The 23424-nt window shown below is 37.4% G+C and overlaps 1 protein-coding gene across 1 annotated transcript; it reads left to right on the forward strand.

The window, feature by feature from the left end:
• The first annotated feature begins 15350 nt into the window (after window positions 1-15350).
• Window positions 15351-21383, forward strand: LOC129270438 (monocarboxylate transporter 6-like). Its single transcript, XM_054907822.2, has 3 exons — window positions 15351-15534; window positions 17182-18135; window positions 21075-21383. The coding sequence occupies exons 1-3, from the start codon at window positions 15411-15413 to the stop codon at window positions 21284-21286; spliced, it is 1290 nt and encodes a 429-aa protein (XP_054763797.2). The 5' UTR covers window positions 15351-15410; the 3' UTR covers window positions 21287-21383.
• The last annotated feature ends 2041 nt before the right edge of the window (window positions 21384-23424 follow it).

The raw sequence follows: 23424 nt of genomic DNA on the forward strand, positions 1-23424 counted from the left end.
TTTGTGTATTTCATGCCAAATATTTGCTTTGACATGATGTTAGAAAGAAAATGATTTGATTCAGTGAATTCAAAGACTTGTATAACGTTAACAAATCGCTTTATCGGAGCATTGCTAGCTCTTTGGTTACAGAAATAGACAGAATCGCAATTGAAAAGAATATATGCATAACCATCGGTGCCGATCGGTGTTCATGCATGGACGGGATGACCGACACAAATATTTTTCTAGGTGAGGGGATTTTTTTATAGTTTTACGAGTCCAATTTTTTTCGGGTCAGACATGGCATAAAGTGTAAAATTTGTTACCTTTTTAATGAAAAATTATAAGTTTGTAATAGGTTTTGACATATGTCAAAAAGTACATCATATTTTTCTTTTCTCTCTTTCTTTTCTACTTCTTTCTTGGTCGTTATAATTCATTGGGGCTCATGCCCCAAGCCCCAACTGAAGGCCTACGCCAGTGGGGGGGGGGGGGTCCGTAAGACCTAAATTTTAAGTATAATGTTAACTTATTACTATAAATCAATAATGCGTGCGAAAAGCGCGATTCCATCCAGATTCCATCTGCTTGTATCAGTTTCCAAAAATAAATGGTTTAATTCAATACCAACAAACAATAAACTTATGAGAACCTAAAACAAAATGGTCATCATGCATTAATACAATAATCATCATTACCATCATGATAATCATAATTATCATCGTCATCATAATCATTATTATCATAACTATTACTATTATCATCATCATTACAATAATATAATTATCATCATTATTGTTATTATTATAATTTTTACTATATTGTGATCGTACTTGTGTCATGAGCCATAATATCAAAAACTATGATATTCAACCTTCAATTTATTGGGGGATGATAACACAGGCCACGCCCCCCCCCCCCCCCCCACTTAAATAGAAAACAAACTCTTTCTCTTATAATTCAATATTGTTTAGTATGGTTTTGTGGAATTTTGGCGGAGTTCTAGAATTAGAAACTATTTATTATGCAGTTATAATAAAAAACAAGAAAACCTGCAAGCTCTCTTCCTTTTCCCCTTATAATCTATTAATATTATGTTGTTATTATTTGACGAATAATTTTCATAACAATGACTGGTTTAGAAAACAGTCTCTCGTAAGAAGCTCCCCTGTTAATTGTCCCGAAAGGGTGCGTTATTTGACTCCCCTCGACCCATTCGAAAATGGCTCTCTCGATTTAAAAGGTAGGCCGCCCCCGCCCAGGTGAACACAGACGATCGTGTATAGCCAGTGGGTTGTGTGTTTTCGAAAGAACACATTTGTTTTTTGAACGCTCAACAGAAGCGCAAGTGACTGTCAACAAATTGTGTATTTCGTCACGTACTGTCATTCTTGAATTGATCAATGACTTTAAAAAAATCTGCTTGACCATGATGCGATCATCAACGATTTTATTGTATCACTGCACATCTATTTCCGGATATTCTTGCTGAAAAGTTGGATCTTTGTTCATGTACTTCTGGTTGTGGAAACTTTACAACTTTTATTTGACTGTTTTCGAATTGACATTTCTGTAAACACAAACGTGCTCGATTGATTTGTGATCATAATCATTAAGATATTAGATACCTTGTGTCATCATGACAATGGATCGATGTAGAAGTGTAATGAGATCTCCTTGTTTCCCGGTCTTCATTATCCTGTTCATGCAAGCCTGTAACAAGATAGGCCTTGTCAAGGCCATGGGGATCCTGTTCGAGGACCTCTCAAAGTCAATGGAGATGACTTCGGCTGATCTTGGCATCGCACTTGGTCTTTTTTATGCAACCGGTTTATTATCAAGTAATGATACAAGTTACGGGTGTAAATCCCGGGAGATGGGGATATATCCCCCTATTCGAAGAGGGGGGATGACATGCACAACCCCCCCCCCCCACTTTCTAAGACAAAAAACAATATATATTTTAATCCATTAATGATTGATACTACTGTTAATGCGTGGATTGATCTTTAGGTGCAATCAAAGTGTTTAATTTCGCCTGATTTTGATGTGATAATAACACACCACTTGAAAGAGATTTAGGAACATCATATTGTCTTGCAACTACTGAAAATTATATTAATTGTAATGTATTACTTTATATCACGATAGAACCTATTACAATCTAGTCATCGAAAAAAAAAATGCGTTTTGCCTTCAATTTACAGATACCGTCAAAGGAAAAACGCTGTTTTTTTTTTGCTTGTCGAATTTTCCGCGGACGACATCACTTTCAAGTTTAGGTAACGCCCCCCCCCCCTTTTCTTTGCTTGTCGAATTTCCCACGGACAATAACACTTCAATTTTAGGTGAAAACCTTTTTTTTGGCTTGTCAAAGTTTCATCGGAAAAAAGTGCCCCCCCCCCCTTGGAAAATCCTGGATCCGCCCCTGCATGTTTTGTATTATTAGGAAGAACATGTTCAGTAGCAAATATCGTGAGAAATAATACGTGCACATCACAATATTATTCTCGTCATGTTTTTTTTTTTTTACAAGGAAGAAAATTGTCAATAATTAACCAAGGTGGAACTTTTGATCTTTATCATGTGACCTTTAAAACTCAAGAAAAAAGATCGGTTATATATGATAACCATGTTCAAGTTTCATGAAAAGGTCAAAGAGCCTACAGCGCCCCCCCCCCTAAAAATGTCCCTCTGACATAGGACTAAATTGATTCAAAACTATGATTGTATTGTCAATTAAATATACAGGTTTACAGAGTGTTCTAAACTTCTATGAAAATGTAATTGGTCTCGCATCAGTGGTTTTGAACGCACATTGTGCTATGTAAGAGAGGCACATTTTCAAGTGTCCAGCTCTGTTCTACGGTCCTAAGCATGTTAAAGGGGAAGTTCAACCTAAAGAAAACTTTGTTGTAAAAATAGCAGGAAAATAGTTTAAAAAAGTATTGGTGAAGGTTTGAGGAAAATCCGTTAAAGAATAAGAAAGTTATTAGAGTTCAAAGATTTGGATTTGTGACGTCATAAACAAGCAGCTGCCCCATGCGTTATGTAATATAAAATGCACGAATATCAAATTTTGTATGGTTCCTGTTGACTTAATTTTGTTTTCTATTCATGATCGGGTGTGAAATGATATGTCTATTGATATACAAAAGGTACAGTGAAAACCATTTTCAATTTCATTAGGAAATGACATTTCATTCATTTTTTACCATTCGCTATGTAGGAATGCTGCTCGCATATGACGTCACAAATCAAATAATTGATTTCAGATTCATATTTATTTCCAACAGAAATGACATAGATATTGATTTTTCATACATTATAACAAATATGTACGATGCAATTGTTGGATTAGACATGAAACAGGCACGACCTGTTGTCTTTTTCATTATCAACAGTGTAGTAAAACCACGCGAAATCGTCATTACGCAAACGTGTAATAAAATGAGGTCATCACAGTGAATCGATCACAGCGAGAGCGCTGCACATTGCCAGCGGTTCACAGAGATTTGCACGCAAACCTATGAGAAACAATCAAGAGCGAACGATTCCACGAGCTCTTCCCCCATCTTTCCATTCCCGGCGATTTCTCCCAAAGCAAAAGGATTTCTGCAAACTACGATACTTTGTTTTTCAACTTAATTAGCATCCGATCTATCCGTGCCGATTTTATTTTTACCGTGCCGTTTTGTTATAAATTAGCAAAAGAACATGTACATCAGTTTTGCCGAGCTGAATAAAACGACTGATAGGCGTTTATGACAGCCGTCATTCACGTAAACTTTTGTATCCGATATGTGAACTTTCATTCTACACGTAGTGTACTGATCATGATATGCACACAACGTCGTACGACTACAGTGATATTGAAGGTTATTTGCGTTAGTATTAATATTCGGAGGTGAGAGCAACGCATGAGATTCGACATGTACAATAAAAACCAGTAAGAACTATATAAAAATTATGAATCCTTGATGCAGTTAACTGACACAGTGAAGGATCAGGATCATCAATTACAAAACAGATGAACATGATGAAATTATACTACTTACTTGACTTGTCCACTATCGCATGAATCATAATATCCCTTATTTTTCCTTTGGCTTTATGATTGCAAAAAAGGGGGAAACGGTGAATAATTTGGTACTGGCTGTATGGTCCCGTGGTCAGTTCAAGCATTTTTGTAGGCCTACATTCACGATGGTCAGAGAATAATTTCCCTAATTCCTCTCAATTCTCTCTTATCACGCTTATCATTACATAATCATGTGTATACCAGGGAGATGGGGTTTGGTGTGTGCATGGAGCTAACTGGTGTGTGCATGCAAGGAGAGATACCCGAGGTATAGGCCTTGATTTGTGTGTAAGTTGTTGGGTCGGCTCTTTGGTGAAGAGCGCCTGTGCTGTGTGCATCACCGCACGGTGCAAGCTTGTGTGTCAAATACGCGCGAAACGACTAACAACAGGCTACAAAAATCACTCGACCATGCTGCCGCTCTGCGAATTCGGTGTGCGAAGATTACGTAACTTTCACCGAAATTAACGCTACACCGTTATGACGATTTCGTGCTATTTTACTACACTGATCAAACTTGAAGTGGACTATCAAGCACTGCTGCTGCCCTTCTTAGCTAAAGGTTGTGATGTGATGAGATCATGGGGATTTCCCTGGTCAGATTCTGGGCTACAAAATGGTAGACACTGCAGAAGATACAGCAGTGCTGCATGCAAACTTGGAATGGGCTGAAAAGCACCACAGCTACCAGGGGCGGATCCAGCTTTTTATAAAGGGGGGGGTTGGGGTGGTATGCGAGGGAGCGTAGCGACCGAGTCCAAGCGAGCGGAGCGAGCGAGGGGGGAGGGGGTGGGAGGGGGGTGTCCCCCCTCCCACAGTAGGGAAAATTTTTGAAAATCTGTGTGTGAAAATGGCGTTTTCTTGCATAAAATATAATAAAATAAAATTACAAGTTTAAAAAAAAAGATAAGATTTAAAAAAATGGTCCCCGGATTTTTTTTTGGGGGGGTTGCAACCCCCCCAACCCCCCCTCTAGATCCGCTTCTGGCTACATTGTGTATTCAAAACCGCTGAAGCGAGACCAATGAAATTGTAATAGAAGTTAGAACATGAAACACGTACGTGAACCGCCTATAGGCTATGCATCAACTCAGCGGAGCCCGCCATAATAAAATCCCTCTCGCGGTAGGTCGCCTAACAATCTTGTTAGCGACACTTACGAGCATCTTCTTGCTCACTCTCCAAAATGTCTGCGGTATTAAAATCCTAAAAACTAATCAAATCGTTTAAATTTAGTAAGACTATGAATGTTTATCATTTATATTGACTATCGGTGTATCAACCTATATCGAAACTATAAGCAAGTGTGTGTAAGAAGGCGAATTACCAGTCATTTTGATGAGTGATACAATATGCCAAAATTTATGAAAATATAGCGTAAATTTTATATAGCATTTCAAAATCCTTATTTTCAATATCCCCATAATTTTTTTTTGTTTAAAAAAATATCTTATTACATTAACTAGAATTTTTCCAACCTGATAACGTTGGTAGCTTATTTTCTCCATCATTCATAATAAAATTTCAGGCCTTCAAAATCAGGTTATTTTTTGTTATATTTCTAAAAGAAAATAGTTAGATTCGAACTACTATATCATTGTTCTCCCGAAGAAGGGTTATCATCTCATAATTTTGTGTATATCTTACATAACATTAAATATTACGAGTGTAGCAATCAATGTTGGATAACATTTTTCACGATGAGTTACGTAATGAACAGACAAATCAAGTTCATTCTTAGCACGCGAGCCGCAGAATGCTAAATTTTAGCGTGTGCAGACGGGGCTGATCGCCCTGGCTGTCCGTTCAGATTATCCAGTCCGATACTGGAGTCAGGTGGTATATTTCACGTACCTTTTCCCCTCGCGATGACCACTGTGCAGTTTTAGTGTTTTATTTTGATACTCAGTCTATGAGATTCATACTTTACCGATGTCTAAAAATGCTCGGTATATACCTGACACATAAATTATTTAATTTTCGGTGATTATTATTTCTTTCCTTAATTACAAAAAGTCAAACTGATGTCAAGAATGTGTAACATTGACTGTATAGTTAAAAATATAGGTTTGGGAAATATCGTGTTAAGTTTGTCCAATGTCATCAGCATCTCGGTATATGTTAAACAGAAAATATAAAACAACTATATGTTTTGTAAATTCCACGACCGCCTACACCATTATGGAACATATGAAGTCGACCTGCATGACCGCCGGGGGGGGGGGCACTCAAATTATTTGTTAAAATGAAAGTAATAGCAATATTTATAAGGACCTTCAATATGCCTATTACCAGGCTCTTGTGATTATAAATTATAATCATGGTGAGTTGGGGGAGTAAAAAGGGTTGGATGAAATAGATTGGGGAGGGGTCGAGGCCGAGAGAAAAAAAGAATTAAGGGGCCAAAAGGAGATTGCAGGCCGGTAGAATGACAGAGGGGCAAATATTAATAGGGCAAGCTTTATTTGAGGAGAGCATCACCATAACAGGAGGGAAGGAATAATACAAGACAGTGGAAATTTAAATAGGGAGAGCTGATCTTTGAGATATATAATGGCACGAACGCAAAAACAAAGAAAGAGAGAACAGGGAGATATAGGAGGAAAAGAGAAGCCCTTGCAATTAAAATATATCAAACAGGCACTTGTCTGGGGCGGCAGTGAGCACGGTGAGATGATGATTATCCCCCCCCCCCCCCTCCCTCTACCACCTAGTCAGTCTCAGTAGCAGAGAATGGGGGCCAATGGGACCAGCAGAAAATTGACTGATTGGTTGATGAATTGATTGTGTTTAGCCAGATTGGCTAATAAAATCAATTTATTGACTGTATTGAATACAGTCACCAAAATAAAATACAGTAGCATTAAAATCAGTAATCTCGGACAGCTGGAAAGCTTATAGTAGGATCCCCATTATGATAAAAGGTAAAATCTTAATATTTACACGATAAAAACAGGAATTACTATTAGAAATAAGAAAGATAAAGGGATGGTATATACAAAAGGAGGAGGAGGAAGAGGAACTGGATTGAGAGCCGAAAGGCTTCTCCAATCTTCCCTCCGTTTTCAACACAGAAACTATATACATATTTTTAATTCTTAAAATTAATAAACTACTGTTAGAAAGATTATTTTTTAAGTGCTTTAGATTGCATGGCCGAAAGTCTAAAAACGAGACATTTCTCGCAAAGTGCCAATCAGCCCAGGTAATTACGAAATTATGTTTTGCTTTCTTGCAATGGTTATAGGGACTATCCGCCGAATCACGAGAGCCTGGTTTATCGCAGTTGTATGATTCAAAATTGTTGTAAATATTGCCATCATTTTTATTTTAACAAATCAGGAGCCGCCATGTCGTCTTCATGTCCCAGTTCGTGGAGGCAGCCGTGGAATTTACAAAGTTTACAGTCATTCTGTGATCTGTTTAACATACAGTGAGATACTCATGACATTGGGCAAACTTAACACGATATTTCCCAAGCCTTGACAATTCTTTCATTTTTAACTAGAGTATATACACATTCTTTACCTATAAGATTGACTTTTTGTGATTCATGCAGGTCGAAAGAAATAATGATTCTCGAAAATGAAATCATTCATGTGTCAGGTATATTCGAGCATTTTTAGATATCGGTAAACTATTCATTTCACAGATTAAGTATCAACATTAAGCACTATAAAACTGGACAGTGGTCATCGCAAGGGGAAAAGGTACGTGGAATATACCACCCGAAACCAGCATGACCAGTATGGGACTAGATAATCCCGTCCGACACACTAGGGATCAGCCCCGTCTGCGCACGCTAAAATTTATCATTCTGCGGCTCGCGTGCCAAGAATGAACTTGATTTTTTCTCTTCATTACAAAACTCATCGTGAAAAAGATTATCTAACATGGATTACTACACTCCTGAAATGAATTGTTATGTATCATTTACACAACAATACGAGATGATAACCCTCCTTCGGGCGTACAGTTGGTATAGTAGTTCGAATCTAACAATTTTCTGTTAGAAATATAGCAAAAATTAACCTGATTTTGAAGGTCTGGCATTTCCTCATAAAGCCGAGAAACAGTAATCTATTAACGTTATCAGGTCGGGAAAATTCTGGTTAATGTAATAAGATATTTTTTAAAACAACAAAAAATTATGGGGATATTGAAAATAAGGATTTTGAAATGCTATATAAAATTTACGCTATATTTTCATAAATTTTGGCACTTTGTATCACTCATCAAAATGACTGATAATTCGTAATATAACCGGCAATTGCCTTTAAATTCGGTATGAGTTTGTACACCGATAGTCAGTGAAAACTGACGATAAACATTCATAGCCTTAATTAATCTTGTGCCTTATAACCAAGGCAAGACGATCAGTCATACTTGATAACTATTACCATTACGGCCAATAAGTTTCATGAATACTTTCGACGTTATGATGACATTTAAAAAACTTGAACTTGGTTGAGATTTCAAGGCTGATACCCCAAACACGGTAAAAGTTCACCGACCCTAATTGAACTTTGACCTTGGTCGTGTCACCTGAAACTCATGCAAGATGACCAGTGATATTTGATTACCTTTAAGTACATGTTTTATGAAGTTCCCTATACTTTCTTACTTAAGGTGACATTTCATTAACTAAACCTCGGTTAAGATTTCAATGTTCGGAAAGTGGCGGCTATATCGCTGTGCTTTTGCAGGCGAGATAATTACATAAATACTACAAATAACATTCTTTTTAATACTAGAAAGCACAATGTCAATAGTAATTATCGAATCAATGGCCATGCACATTCGCAATAACATTTTCATCGTGTTTACACAGTGGGGGTTCGACTCGCAAGCCGTAATCAGCACGATAATGTGCTCCAATCAATACTGAAACCAAAAAAATGCGAGTTCGACACGGCTCGCGGGTCATTATGTTGAGTACTTATAGGATGGAATGCATCATGAAGAATCAATCTTTTACTACAATACATAGGATTTAGCAAATCTAAGTACTTTGGAATTTAGCTGTAGATTTCAGGATTTTTTGGGGGAGTAACATTTCATGTTCCAAATACATTTTACGTAAGACTTCGACTCAAGTGTAAGTTTCAGGCGCTGATCCAGGAGGGGGCCGAGCCGGCTCAGTGTAAGTTTCAGGCGCTGATCCAGGAGGGGGCCGAGCCGGCCCCGCCCCCCCCCCATATTTTTTGACAACCTGCAAAAGAGTGTACTCTTTATCTTGATAAAACTACGAAAAACAGAAAGAAATGTAAGAAATAGATATTATACCCATGATCTGTAATTTATAGCCTCGTAACGGCCGGCCCGACCCCGAAAGGAAACAAGAAAAAGGTGAGGGGAATAATTGGAAAAGAGACTTTATATAAAAATGTTCGCTCGCGCTTCGCGCTCGCATTGCCTGTGTAATGAATCCCATTCAAGAGTATTAAATGACGCTTTATATATCCAGTTCTGAAATCAATTTGCACACAATATTTTAGCTCGCACATCAAGCTTGCATTATTTGTTTGATTTACACAAATTGTTATATCAACATTTTCAGCTCGCGCTGCGCGCTCGCATTGTTTGATTTGTGAGATACCTATATATCCTCTTTGGAAATTCTTTCCAAAATTTGTCAAAATGCTCCTTCATCATGTCAGTATATCAAGAAATTAAGTTCGTGCTTCGCGCTCGCATTTAATTGTTTGAGACACACAAGCTTGTTCATTAATTTCAAATAAAAAGGCGCTTAGACTGTCCAGTTTTCAGGTTGGAATATCAAAAATCTTAAGCTCGCGCTTCGCATTATTTAATTGGTGATACTTGTATCCTCTTCATTAATCACTAAAAACAATTATAATTGAGTCCCTTTTCACGTTACTATAATAAAATTTCGGCTCGCGCTCGCATTCTTTAGATGGATACTTATCTTTGTTCATGATTATAAAAACTGCTCAGAATATTCAATTCCAAAGACACAAAATATTAAAAAATTAGCTCGCGCTTCGCGCTCGCATTATATATTAAGACCACATGAGATACCTTATCTTGTTTATAACAATAAAAACTAACATATACTTAAAACTTCAGTCTTTAGTTAGGACTACCCCCTGAAAAACCAACAAAAAACAGATTATAGCGGCCAATCGAGAAAAAATGTTGATGAAAATATCCCCCCCCCCCCTATTGGCGAAAGCTGGATCCGCCCCTGAGTTTAATCTAGCAGTAATAACTGAGATCAGTTTGTATCAATCACAAGTCAAGTTGCAATCAAATGATTGAACCCGGCTGAATGACAACTGACAGAACCTTTACAACATTAGAAAATAACAAAATTCTTCAGTTTCAAATAAACAAAAAAAATGCAAGAGTTCAGTTGCCTATGGAATACAAATATATGAAATAATGCCATTACAATCGATTCACACACACACCATTAGCGTTCCTACGGGGGGCAGACTGCCCCCCCCCCTGAAAGTCACAACCCATGCAAGGGACGTATCCCTGCCCCCCCCCCCCCCCCCCCTGACGAGTCACAATGGGCCTGCTCCTTTGGACATGAATACCTTTTTTTTTGCTTGTCAAATTTTTGGGCGGACGAATTCGCCCCCCTTTTGGAAAATCCTAGGTACGCCACTGACACACACAGTGTCACACACACATATATATATATATATATCATACATGCAGGCTACATCTATGTCTCTTCAATATTATCGAATTCAATAACACAGGCTTATACCCACTCTTGGTAGACTTGGTTGATGGCTGTGAATCGATGTCAATGACCTCAGATTTAGAGCTCTCCGCATTTTCCACTTTGGAGAAATGACGAAGAATAAGATATGCAAGGATCATAAAAAATAGATATACCTTGCAGACAATATGAGCAACAACATAATTTTACGACCCCTAAAAGTATTTTTACCTGTATAAAAACCGAGCGAAGGCGGGGGCATTACCTGTGTAATGAATCCCATTCAAGATGATTAAATGACACTTTATATATCCAATTCTGAAATCAATTTGCACACATTATTTTAGCTCGCACATCAAGCTTTAATTATTTGTTTGATCTACACAAATTGTTATATCAACATTTTCAGCTCGCGCTGCGCGCTCGCTTTGTTTGATTTGTGAGATACCTATCCTCTTTGGAAATTCTTTCCAAAATTTGTCAAAATGCTCCTTTATCATGCCAGTATATCAAGAAATTAAGCTCGTGCTTCGCGCTCGCATTTAATTGTTTGAGAGACACAAGCTTGTTCTTTAACTTCAAATAAAAAGGCGCTTAGACTGTCCAGTTTTCAGGTTGGAATATCAAAAATTTTGAGCACGCGCTTCGCATTATTTAATTGGTGATACTTGTATCCTCTTCATTAATCACTAAAAACAGTTCTAATTAAGTCCCTTTTCACGTTACTATTATAAAATTTCGGCTCGCGCTCGCATTCTTTAGATGGATACTTATCTTTGTTCATGATTATAAAAACTGTCCAGAATATTCAATTCTAAGGACATAGAATATCAAAAAAATTGGCTAGCGCTTCGCGCTCGCATTATATATTAAGACCACATGAGATACCTTATCTTGTTTATAACAATAAAAACTAACATATACTTAAAACTTCAGTCTTTAGTTAGGACTACCCCCTGAAAAACCAACAACAAAAAAATCAGCGGCCAATCAAGCAAAATGTTGATGAAAATATTTTTCGCCCCCCCCCCCCTATTGGCGAAAGCTGGATCCGCCCCTGAGTTTAATCTAGCAGTAATAACTGAGATCAGTTTGTATCAATCACAAGTCAAGTTGCAATCAAATGATTGAACCCGGCTGAATGACAACTGGCAGAACCTTTACAACATTAGAAAATAACAAAATTCTTCAGTTTCAAATAAACAAAAAAATGCAAGGGTTCAGTTGCCTATGGAATACATATATATGAAATAATGCCATTACAAATCGATTCACACACACAAACACACACACACACACATATATATATATATATATATATACAGGCTACATCTATGTCTCTTCAATCTTATCTAATTCAATAAGAAAGGCTTACTCACTCTTGGTAGACTTGGTTGATGGCTGTGAATCGATGTCAATGACCTCAGATTTAGAGCTCTCCGCATTATCCACTTTGGAGAAATGACGAAGAATAAGATATGCAAGGATCATAAAAAATAGAGATATACCTTGTAGACAATATGAGCAACAACAGAATTTACGACCCCTGAAAGGAGTATTTTTACCTGTATAAAATCCGAGCGAAGGCAGGGGCACAGATATGCCATGTTTGCATGGGCGGAAATTTCTCCCCGAAGGTAGGGGGGGGGGACCAGGGGCGGATCCAGATTTTTTTCACCCATATTCTCCCCGATCGGCCGCTCAAAGTTGATTTTTGTTTGTTTCTTTGAAGGGGTTGGGGCCAAGGGGCCAAAAAAATTAAGGGGCTTGATACGGCGTATCACATCAAATTAATAAGTTGCGAGCGAAGCGAGCGAGCAAAAATTTAAAAATTTTCATTACAAAAATCAAAGTTTGTGATAAATTTTGACATGACATCTGGAAAATAATAGGCTTTATATTTCACCCTTATCCCTTTCCTTTTCTCTTTTAGTTTCTTGGTTGTGAAAAATTGGGGGTGGGGGCAAAACGCCGATGTTCTACAGTCATTTCTAACTTTATTCTTATAAAAAAAAATTAAAAAGTGTAGTAATCTCATAAGCTATATTCAAATAGTGCGAGCGCGAAGCCCGGGCTGAATTTTTTTTGGAATTTCATGTATTTTGTCCTGAAAATTGAATATTCTGGGCAATATGTGTGAACCTGAACAAGATGCGTTATTAAATTCAATTAAATTAAATTAATTAAAGTAATTAAATAATTACTGCGAGCGGTTCTGGCTTGATCTGTAAGGGACCTGTTAAGGACGTTTTGCAGTTAGCCATTAAGACGATACATATTTCAACTATGAAATAATGCGAGCGCAAAGCGCGAGCTGAAATTTTTTTTGATATTCCGACCTACAAAGTTGACATTCTAAGCACTATTTATAATCATTAACGGTATAAAACCAAACAATGCGAGCGCGAAGCGCGAGCGGAAAAAATGAGATTTCAGACCTAAAAATGGGATACTCTATTCATGTTTTGAAAATCATGAAAAAAGATGGGAAATTTGGTCTTTTCCTACATTAATAATGTGAGTGCAAAGCGCGAGCAGATTTTTTTTTTTTATTCTGATCTGAAACTGGATAATTTTAGCACGTTTTGAATAAAGATCAAGCTGCGTATCTCAATAAAAAATTTGTGCGTGTGTTTTAGAGTTAGGCAGAATCTGGGCATTTTGAATACATTTCATTTTTTATCATGAAAATCAATAATGAAGCGCGAAGCGCGAGCGGAAAATACTTGATATTCCGGTATGAAAAAGGTGAATTTAAGCACAATCTAAAGCACTGTGTATGGAAATTGTAAAGTGGATATGGATAGCACTTAATATATGATGCGAGTGACAAGCGCGAGCTGATATTTTTATTACTATTTTGACCTGAGACCTGAACATTTTGTCATCATATGAAAATGATGACTGTCCTATTCCTATTCTGAAAAAGCGACAATTTTATTATTAGAAATTCATGAAAATTTTATCTATCGTATTTATTAATTTTATAAGCATAATTAGTGAGTGAAATTTGTTGACATTGAGGCCTGAAAACTGGATATTTTAAGCACTTTTGTAATCATGAATAAGATTTATGAGTTGATATATTTTCAACAATAATGCCAGCGCAAATCGCGGACGAAATTTTTGATAAACTGTCATAAAAGGGGGATTTTAAGTAATTTTTTATAGAATTAATATTCATGTATAAAGAATCTTATGGAATAAACGGAGACAATATGTAGGCCTACTTGGCAAATCAAATAAAGCGAGCGCACAGCGCAAAAAGCTGCAAATGATATTCACACAATAAAACGGACACTTTACAGAGCACTTAAAAACAATTTGTAAATCAAACAAAATAATTAAAGCTCGATGTTCGAGCTGAAATATGCATTGTATATTTCAAAACTTGATATTTTAAGCTACATATCAGCATATTAAACACGATATGTATTTCGTCGAACATACTATGCGAGCGCGAAGCGCGAGCAAAAATTTAATATAGTGACATGAAATGTATTTTCAAATCATTTTCCAAGTCTTCCCTTGACCTTATTTTATTCACTCGTCTCCCTTCTCATTCTTCCTCTTCATTTTTCCTCCCTTTCCCCTTCTTTTTTCTTTATTTCCCCTTTTTTTCCATTTTTTTCTCCTCCAAAATACATGTATTATTTCGATTTTTATTGATGTATTTCTTTCCATCATAAAAGACCAAAAATAGTAGGGGGGACATGATTTTGTGTCCCCCCCTACTATTTTGGGTAGGGGAGACGCGACCCCCTGTCCCCCTTGGATTTCCGCCCATGCATGTTTGACCTATATAGGCCATGCGAGTTCGACACGCCTTTCTGTTTACACGCAAAAAAAATAGGGAAGTCTGTCTCGGCTCGCGGGATGAAACCTACGATTTGGGCGGATCAGTAAAGCCGTGTTCGACACGGCTCTCGGATCCCACTGATCGCGTTTACACAGCATAAAATTGCCGCGTTGAGCACGGCTCGCGTGTCGAACCCCCCGAGCCGAATCACTGTGTAAACACGATGTATTTTCATGTTTGTATCAGTGGCGTTATGAGCCAAACATTTTGAGGGGGCTAGATCGGGCAAAAATCATTAAAAGATGCGAGCGAGAAAGCAAAAGTTTCGACATTTTTATTACAAAAAAAATCAGATTTTGCCATAGATTCTAACATATTCAGAAAATTGTATCATATTTCACCCTTCTCTTTTTCCTTTTTCTTTCCTTTTCTCTTTTTATTATGGGGTCGTGAAAATTATGGGGGGGGGGAAGAGTTTCCTACTCCCCCATTTGTCACCCCCCCCCCCGCTTTGTATCATTATGAAGAATGATTAGACATAATTTGAAGTTTTATATGATACAAATGATTTTTTCTTTTAAAATCAAAATAGCGGGGATAAATACATAAGGCCACTTCCTGCTTTATGGAGACAAATAACGTGTTTATAACTAAAGTCCTTCATTCACTACCATGCCTTAATAAGTTTCAATTACAAAATACTATTTTTAGTCGTATGCATATACGCCTATTCGATCCCTAACAGTATTCCATTTCTATCCTATACCAAACAAAATCAGAGTCCATGGCCCTGGTTACATTTCGAATAATTTGTTTTAAATTTTCTTTCAGGTCCAATCGTGGCAACCGTCATGACCCGAACACCTCATCCCCGTTTTCTATTAATTACCGGTGCCATTGTATGTAGCTGTCCTATCATACTAGCGTCAAGAGCAACCTACAGCTGGCATTTCTTCATCACCTTTTCAATATCAGGTGAGATCAAAAATTCAAATTACAAGTTTATGTAAGGTAGGGCCGGGTTTTTTTTCTACTCACACGGTAGTACTTGTAGCCTAAAATCAAAGTCTTCAAAACGGGTTACATCTGATACGGGAAGTAAGAGGAACGAAAAAGTACCCCAAAAATAGGGCCGAAAAAAAATATCGGCATATAAACCACGCTGTCGAGGCGCTCACCGATAATATGTTAAGAGCTATTCAAGTTAGGAATATTCATGACGGTACTCTTTGAGGAAATAAACCATATTCTGACGCCGAAAAGAAAATCTAGTAGGAAAAAAAACATTTTAGCAGCCTGAAGATAACTGGGTCTTATTGCTTTGAAATCTATATTTTGTCAGTTATATATTTTTAACATAACTTTGGGATTCTGATTCATACTAGATTGAAATTATTATTATGACAATAGGTAGTGACACATCCCTAAACTCGCAAATTACAACTTATGTAATACAAATGCCCTAATTCATTCCAGCTGTCAAGAGGTTTCTCCCATGTTTAATATGTTGTATAGCTGTACACTCATTCTTTAGTAATACTATGATCGGGGATCGGTGTTCTACCAGCAGTTCTTCTTAGTGGATCCCTTCATTCCAAAACACATTCAAGGTATTTCGTACAAGTTTTTGTTATCATAAAATTATGCTATTGACATGTACTTGATTTTTTCATGTTTGATTTATCCAGTTTAAGATCTGTCTATGAAAATATCTCCAGTCAGTGCTTACGTTCACTTAGTGGATTGGTGAGATATGTCTGCTGTTCATGAATTCCTAAAAATGGTCCTAAAATGTCCCTTTTTCTGGTCAGAATATTTTTAAAAAAATTCAGCTCGCACTTCGCGCTTGCATCATTTCTTTAGTGAAATACATATGGTCTTAGTTAATTCAAACAATCAAGCCTTAGAATGCCCCTCTTCAGGTCCGAATTTCAAAAATTTTCCGCTCGCGCTTCGCGCTCGTAATATTGATTAGTGAGATACGTATACCGTATGTTCATGATTACAATGACTACAAAAAAGCTTCATGTCATGCCTGTATTTAGGTTTTATTCTAACAAATTTCGCACATGATTATAAAAAGATATGCATGCTCTTCATTAATTCCTTTAAAAAATAGTCCTTAAAATACCCTGTTTAGGGTCACTGTATTGGGGTCACTATACAAAAATTTCAGCCCGCGCTTCGCGCTCTCAATTTGTTTAAATGAGACGGATGTGTATCACGATTACAAAATTTACTTATAATGTCCCTTTGTTAGGTCTGAATATCAAATATTTTCAGCTCGCGCTTCGCACTCGGGTTATTTTATCAGTAAGGTACAGTTCCGTTTAATGGCACAGTCCTTAGATTAGGCCAGCATACATGGCAAGTGACTCAAAAATTTTGCTGGTGCCCCCCCCCCCCCCCGGTGACCCACGTACGGTACGCCACTGAATTTGTTTGATGGATTTCTTGAATCTTAAAAATATCACTCTCAGTGAATTAGGGCTGTAGGATATGTTTGCAGGTTTTTGTAGATTTTGTTTTGTTTTGATTTGTGTTTTGTTGTGGGTTTTTACTGGTTAATGTTGTTGCTACTTTTATTTTTAGGGTAAATTTCTGTTTTTATCATTATGATAGGAATAGGATACACTATTTTGCGCTTGACATGCCTGACTCTGATGGATCGCCTTGCTGGTGAGCATTTCAACCTCTTGTTCAGTCTTTCGACTTGCGGAATGTCTGCCGGAATTTTGATATTCCCGCTGCTGGCAGAAGTCTTGCTGACGGCATACGACTGGCGAGGGGTTATCTTGATCACCGGTGGTCTTACATTACATGTTATTCCATGTGCTATGGCCGTTCGAATAACCCCAGATGACTTCAAACCAAGAAATAAAGAGTACTCGAAGAAACCTAACCAAGAGGATGGTAGCTTTGAAGTTGATGCAGCAACAGAGAAGGTCCATGGTGGTACTGTCACTGGCACAGACCTACTACTGCCTCCGTCAACTGGAAATGATAAGACATCTGATGATGTGGATGCCCAGACATGCCCAAACAATAAAATACCTCCAAAGGCCTGCTTGGGTTACCTCGCCATTATCCCGAAAAAATTGTCATCCTTTTTTCGAAGCATGGGGTTCTACGATGACCCTTTTTCCTTGTTCATTTTCGCTTCCATTGCAATGCACTTTTTCGTGTACAATGGATGGCATGATTTTCTTATACCCCAAGTTCTCCAGCGTGGAATCTCTGAAAGGAACACGATCATCCTAACATTCGTTGCGGGGGTTGGAAACATCTCCATCCGCCTAGCGGTAGCTATCCTGATGCATAAATGCTTTGAACCCGTGAACATCTTTCTCATTTTAACATTCATTAACACCATTTCTCTCACTTTCGATGCATTATTTTCTAATTATCATGTCATGCTCGTGACGTCCTTCTGTTCAATGGCTTGCATTGCTGGGAGAACTATTTTGAAAACGGTGATCATCAGGAATCGATTTTCATCTGAAAACCTGCCCATGGCATTGGGGGTGAATAACGTGGGTGAATCCGTCACATATTTCCTCGGCGGATATTTATCAGGTAGGCCCGTTTAACTGAAAGGATGCGTCGGGTTGCATGGAGTTTCCTCAAATTCACCCTTTCGTCCAAAGCACCCCCCCCCCCCGGATTTTGCCGAAAGGGTGCGTACCGTGCATTAGTTTGTTGGGTTTTTATCTATAGGTTTCATCATCTGGTCTTATTAAAGGGGAATCCAGCCTTGGCCATAAACTGTTGTGTTGGGAAGGAGAAAAATGAATTAAACAGAATGGTGAAAGTTTGAAAGAAATCGGACAAGCAATAAGAAAGTTATAGCTGCTTTAAAATTGAGATCACTAATAGTATGTACATTTCAAATTGGCAACTGTGTAAGTAAATTATGACAAGGGGCAAGGACAACTTTCCCATAGGCCATGTACTTTATTATCAGGGATTTGTGGTTTTCTCCTAAGTATCCATTCCCCTGGGGCAGTAATCTAAATATAACCCAGGTAGTATATTGTTTAATGTCCTCATGAAAGAAAAATATAATTTGAAGTAAAACTTTTGGGAAAAATGACATCTTAGCCATAATATGTATTGGAGTACATAGAAGAGTAGTCCTTGCCTTACATCACTATGACATCCCATATGCGGCCAATTTGAAGTCTCCATGAGTATAGTGATTACGAATATTTACAACTTTTGAAAATTCATAACTTTCTTGTTGTTTGTCCAATATTGTTCAAACTTTCACCTATCAACTTGTCTGATTTTTCTTTTCCTTATAAAAACAAGTTTTTATTTGGGTTGGATTCCCCTTTAACTGTCTAAAATAACATATTTTTTTTCTAATTGGTTAATTTGTCTAATGGCTAATATGTAGGATACCGATTTGGGTTCATCATTTGGTTTTATTATCAACTGTCTAATCGTTTTTGTCCAGTTGGTTGAACCTGGCGCGGATCCAGGGGGCCAGAGGGACAATCCCCCCCCCCCCAAAAAAAAGGAGAGAGAAGCAGAAGAAGAAATGACAAACAGAAATAGATATAGAGAAACCGTTCCAGGAGGCTCAGTGGAGGGGCCTTGCCCCCCCCCCCCCAAAAAAAAAGACAAGGTGGGAAAAGGGGGAGAAAGATAGGGAAGTAGACAAATAAAGGATAAGTTGAGAAAAGAACAGAATTACAGATAGCATGACGGATCCAGGGATGCTGGAGGGGCACCTCACCCCCACCCCCACCTAAAAAATAATTATAATGAAAATTGAGGAGAAAATAAATAATCAAAATAGGGAAATAACAAATGTTAAAGATAGAGATGATCCGTCTCTCTATCTTTATTTCTGTTTTCTCCTCTCTCCCTTCTCCCTTTCTTTTTTTCTTCTACACTCCCTCCCCCTTTTCCACTCCTGTCCCCCCTTTTTTTTGTTCTCTCTCTCTCTTTGGGGGGAGGGGTTAGGCGCCTCCGGTCCCTGGATCCTTTCTCGCTTGTTTTTGTTGGGGATCATTGCCGCTTCGGCCCTCTGGATCCACGCCAAGTAAACCAACAAGTGGAGGGCCTGCATCGTGCGATTCAAAATAGCAGCCGTGCTGACCTTGAAAACTATTATAAAATAATTATTCACAAAAAACACCAATCATATAATGATACAATAATACGTTCATTGACAATAAATTACATTTTTACTCCTATGTCCAAGATTTATGAACTAGATCCATACACTTTCAGAGTTAGGATGGTTATTCAACAAATACCCCCAACATGGCCAAAGTCCATTGACCTTGGTCATGTGACCTAAAACTCGCACAGGATGTTCAGTGATACTTGATTACTCTTATGTCCCAGTTTTATGAACTAGACCAATACACTAACAGAGTTAGAGTAATTCAACAAATACCCCCAACATGGCCAAAGTTTATTGACCTTAAATGACATTTGGTCATAGTCATGTGACCTGAAACTCGAACAAGATGTTCAGTGATACTTGATTACTCTTATGTCCAAATTTCATGAATCAGATCCATTAAATTTCAAGTCATGATGGTAATTCAACAGATACCCCAACATGGCCAAAGTTCATTGGCCTTTGAACTTGGTCACGTGACCCGAAATTCAAACAGGATGTTCAGTGATACTTGATTACTCTTCTGTCCAAGTTTCATGAATCAGATCCAAAAAATGTCAAGGTTATGATGGTAATTCAACAGATACTCCCAATATGGCCAAAGTTAATTAATCCTAAATGACGTTTAACCTTGGTCATGTGACTTGAAACTCAGGCAGGATGTTCAGTAATACTTGATTAACCTTATGTCCAAGTTTCATGAACTATATAGGTCCATATAACTTTTAAGATGACGTTTCAAAAACGTAACCGTAGGTTAAGATTTTGATGTTGATTCCCCCAACATGGTCTACGTTCATTGGCCCTAAATTACCTTTAACCTTGGTCATGTGACCTGAAACTCGGGCAGGATGTTAAGTAATACTTGATTAACCTTATGGCCAAGTTTCATAAACTAAGTTCATATACTTTTTAAGTTATGCTGTCATTTCAAAAACTTAACCTTCGGTTAAGATTCGTTGTTGACGCCGCCGCAGCCGTCGGAAAAGCGGCGCCTAGTCTCACTCTGCGTCGCAGAAGAGACAAAAATGATTTCATATTTTAGACAGTTTGATAATAAACAAAATGACAATTAAATGGCTATAGGCGAACTGTCTACTTCGACAGTAGTTGACTACAATAAATGATTTTTTTTTAATCCACGCACCTTTTTGGCAAAACCGGTGGGGGGGGTTGGAACGAATGATAGGTTCAAGGAAACTCCACACGACCCGACGAACCCAACGCATGCACCCTTTCTTAAAAACCCGGGGAACTTCATTCCTTGTGTGATCTGTAAATTAAACGTTTTTTCCGATCAAAACTGGAGTACAGTTCATTCGAAATGGGTCCATTCAATTGAATTCTTTTGTCATAACTCATATTTCCATACATACAGGATTGGTGGCTGACACGTATTCATCGTATGATGCAACAATACTTCTACTCGCCGTAGTTGATATTCTGACCTTCGTGTTTATGCTGTTTCCTAAAATAATGAAGAAACCTGGAGTCAATCAAAGTAAAGGTTACACCTTCAAGGATGCAACACGGATCATCACGGAAGCGATTTCTCGTCTGTTACGAGATTCTCAGGATCCACGACTGTGATTACCAGATAACATTACAGACAAGATGAGCAGTTAAGAATTGGTTACTACCTTCTCAATGATGATGATGATGATAGCAATAATAATAGTACACTGTAAAAACTGTGGTGTTAAAACTGATACCAATTGGTGTTAATAGAGGACCACACCCTGAGGTGTTAAAATAACACCCTAGAGATTGAACATAACACCAAAGAGTGTAAATGAGTGTTGTAATAACACCTATCGGTGTAAAACTAACACCACCAATTTAACACCGGTGTAAAATAACTGGTGTGTTCCTCTATGTACACCGGTTAACACCACAGTTTTTGCTGTGTAATAATAAAGGTTTCAATTACATTTTGGAAAGAAGAAAGTATCAACTTCAAACTTGGGTTGTGACAAAGATACGGTTTGGAGTCACAATATAAAGTGCGTCCAAGAAAAAAAGGAAACCTGGATTCCCATGTCTTTTTTCTTCAAAGTCAAATGAATTATGATATTTACTTAATCTTATAATTCAATTATTCCTCTTTATTATGATGGCTAATATGAGACAAAAACTTCACGCATTAATGAGCAAGAAGAGTTTGAAATGTTAACGTCAAACCAGGTTGCGCAGAACATTTTGACAAGATTGATTCGTGAAAGGACGATCATGCTTTTTCGACGATTGGCTCAGGAGCATTTCTTTTTTTATTCTCTGTTAAGATTCTTTAACTGGTCCCTGAAATGAGAGTGGATTCAGATTCACACATAAGTTTCTGCGCAAATCGTTTTTGTTATGTCTCAATACTTATTGTTTTTTTATCTGTCATGCGTGAACGATTTGCAAACCTGTTGGTTTCAAATTAGAGATGAGATTCCAATCTTGCCACGAGTAGCAATTTCATAGTAAAAGCGTATTTGCATATTTAGTAATTGTGAAATTCATCTCTGGAAACGGGTTTCCTTTTTTTGTGGGACACACTGTATTACGAGTAATTTTTACCTTCAGTGCGATTAGACATCAGTAGAATATTCAGTTATTTACAATAGGGTAAAGACGCACAGTAAAAGAAAAATCAATTTCTTATAGAGGAACGTAATATTTAATGAGTCATAATAGCACATTTTCACTGAGCAATAAATCACAATGACATGGACAATCTTGTTTGAAACTATTTTTATAACAGATTGACATAGAAATGGCAAGAGTGAGCATCCTTGAAAATAAGAAAACTTTAAAAAAATATGTAATTACACCTCCACTGACTAATCTTGGAAACTACATAGGATTTCACAATGAAAAGACTGTGTAAAGCCCTTGTTAATCTGAAATGGTGTTATCATAAATGGTCTGGAGGAATTGTATCTGAGGGTTTTCATGACATTATTATCACTGAGCTATTACGAGAATATAACAGTTTCACAGAGGTTTGTGATTGATCACATTAATCTCAACTATGGAAAGCTAGAAACACTGTCACACTACATTCCCACTTGAATTTTCTTAAAATATAACCACCATGTAGGCCTGGGCCTACACATGTTTCATTGCTCTGATTTGCTAATGTGTTATTTGTTGTGGATAGCGATGGTACATATACAGAATTGTGACATTGACTGCTTTCCATAGAAAGGTCATAATTATTTGTTATCACCTGTTTATGGCAACATGGGTTACCGGGTGTATGGATAGCAGCCTATATATAAATTGTCATGTATGTTTTGTTCTGTATGAAGAAATACTGTACATTGAACCTGCTGCTTCATAGATATTGAATTTTCAATGAGAAATAACAAAATATGGATGGGTGCAATCAAATATTTAGTACTTTTACATAGGCAACAGCACCTGGCTATCAGAGTAAAATATAGGAGAAAACCTAAGCAAATTATTACAATAAAAAAAAGTTGAAATGTTATGGCTTGTTGAGAAAAGCTGAATGGCTGACAAACAGTAGATGTGTTCAATCTGAAAATAGATATTTAGACAATCTTGGAAATAGTGGGATTAAGCCCTTATTTACTGCTTCATGACACATTCAATAAGAAACTTTTAACTATCTCTATTTTTTCATTAGGAAGTTACATGATGTCTTATAAGAATCCCCTCCCATATTTCATTTGTAAATAAAAGTTTTATAAAATCTTGAAATTTCATTTCAATCACTT

This window comes from Lytechinus pictus, chromosome 10 (genome assembly GCF_037042905.1).
Source record: "Lytechinus pictus isolate F3 Inbred chromosome 10, Lp3.0, whole genome shotgun sequence".
In the NCBI taxonomy this organism is placed as follows: Eukaryota; Metazoa; Echinodermata; class Echinoidea; order Temnopleuroida; family Toxopneustidae; genus Lytechinus; species Lytechinus pictus.

Bases quoted from the DNA above. Each gene is read 5' to 3' on its own strand.
- LOC129270438 (XM_054907822.2), top strand. From the start codon at position 15,411: ATGACCCGAACACCTCATCCCCGTTTTCTATTAATTACCGGTGCCATT. The intron at 15,535-17,181 runs GTGAGATCAAAA...TCATTATGATAG, and splicing joins CATCACCTTTTCAATATCAG to GAATAGGATACACTATTTTG. The intron at 18,136-21,074 runs GTAGGCCCGTTT...CCATACATACAG, and splicing joins CCTCGGCGGATATTTATCAG to GATTGGTGGCTGACACGTAT.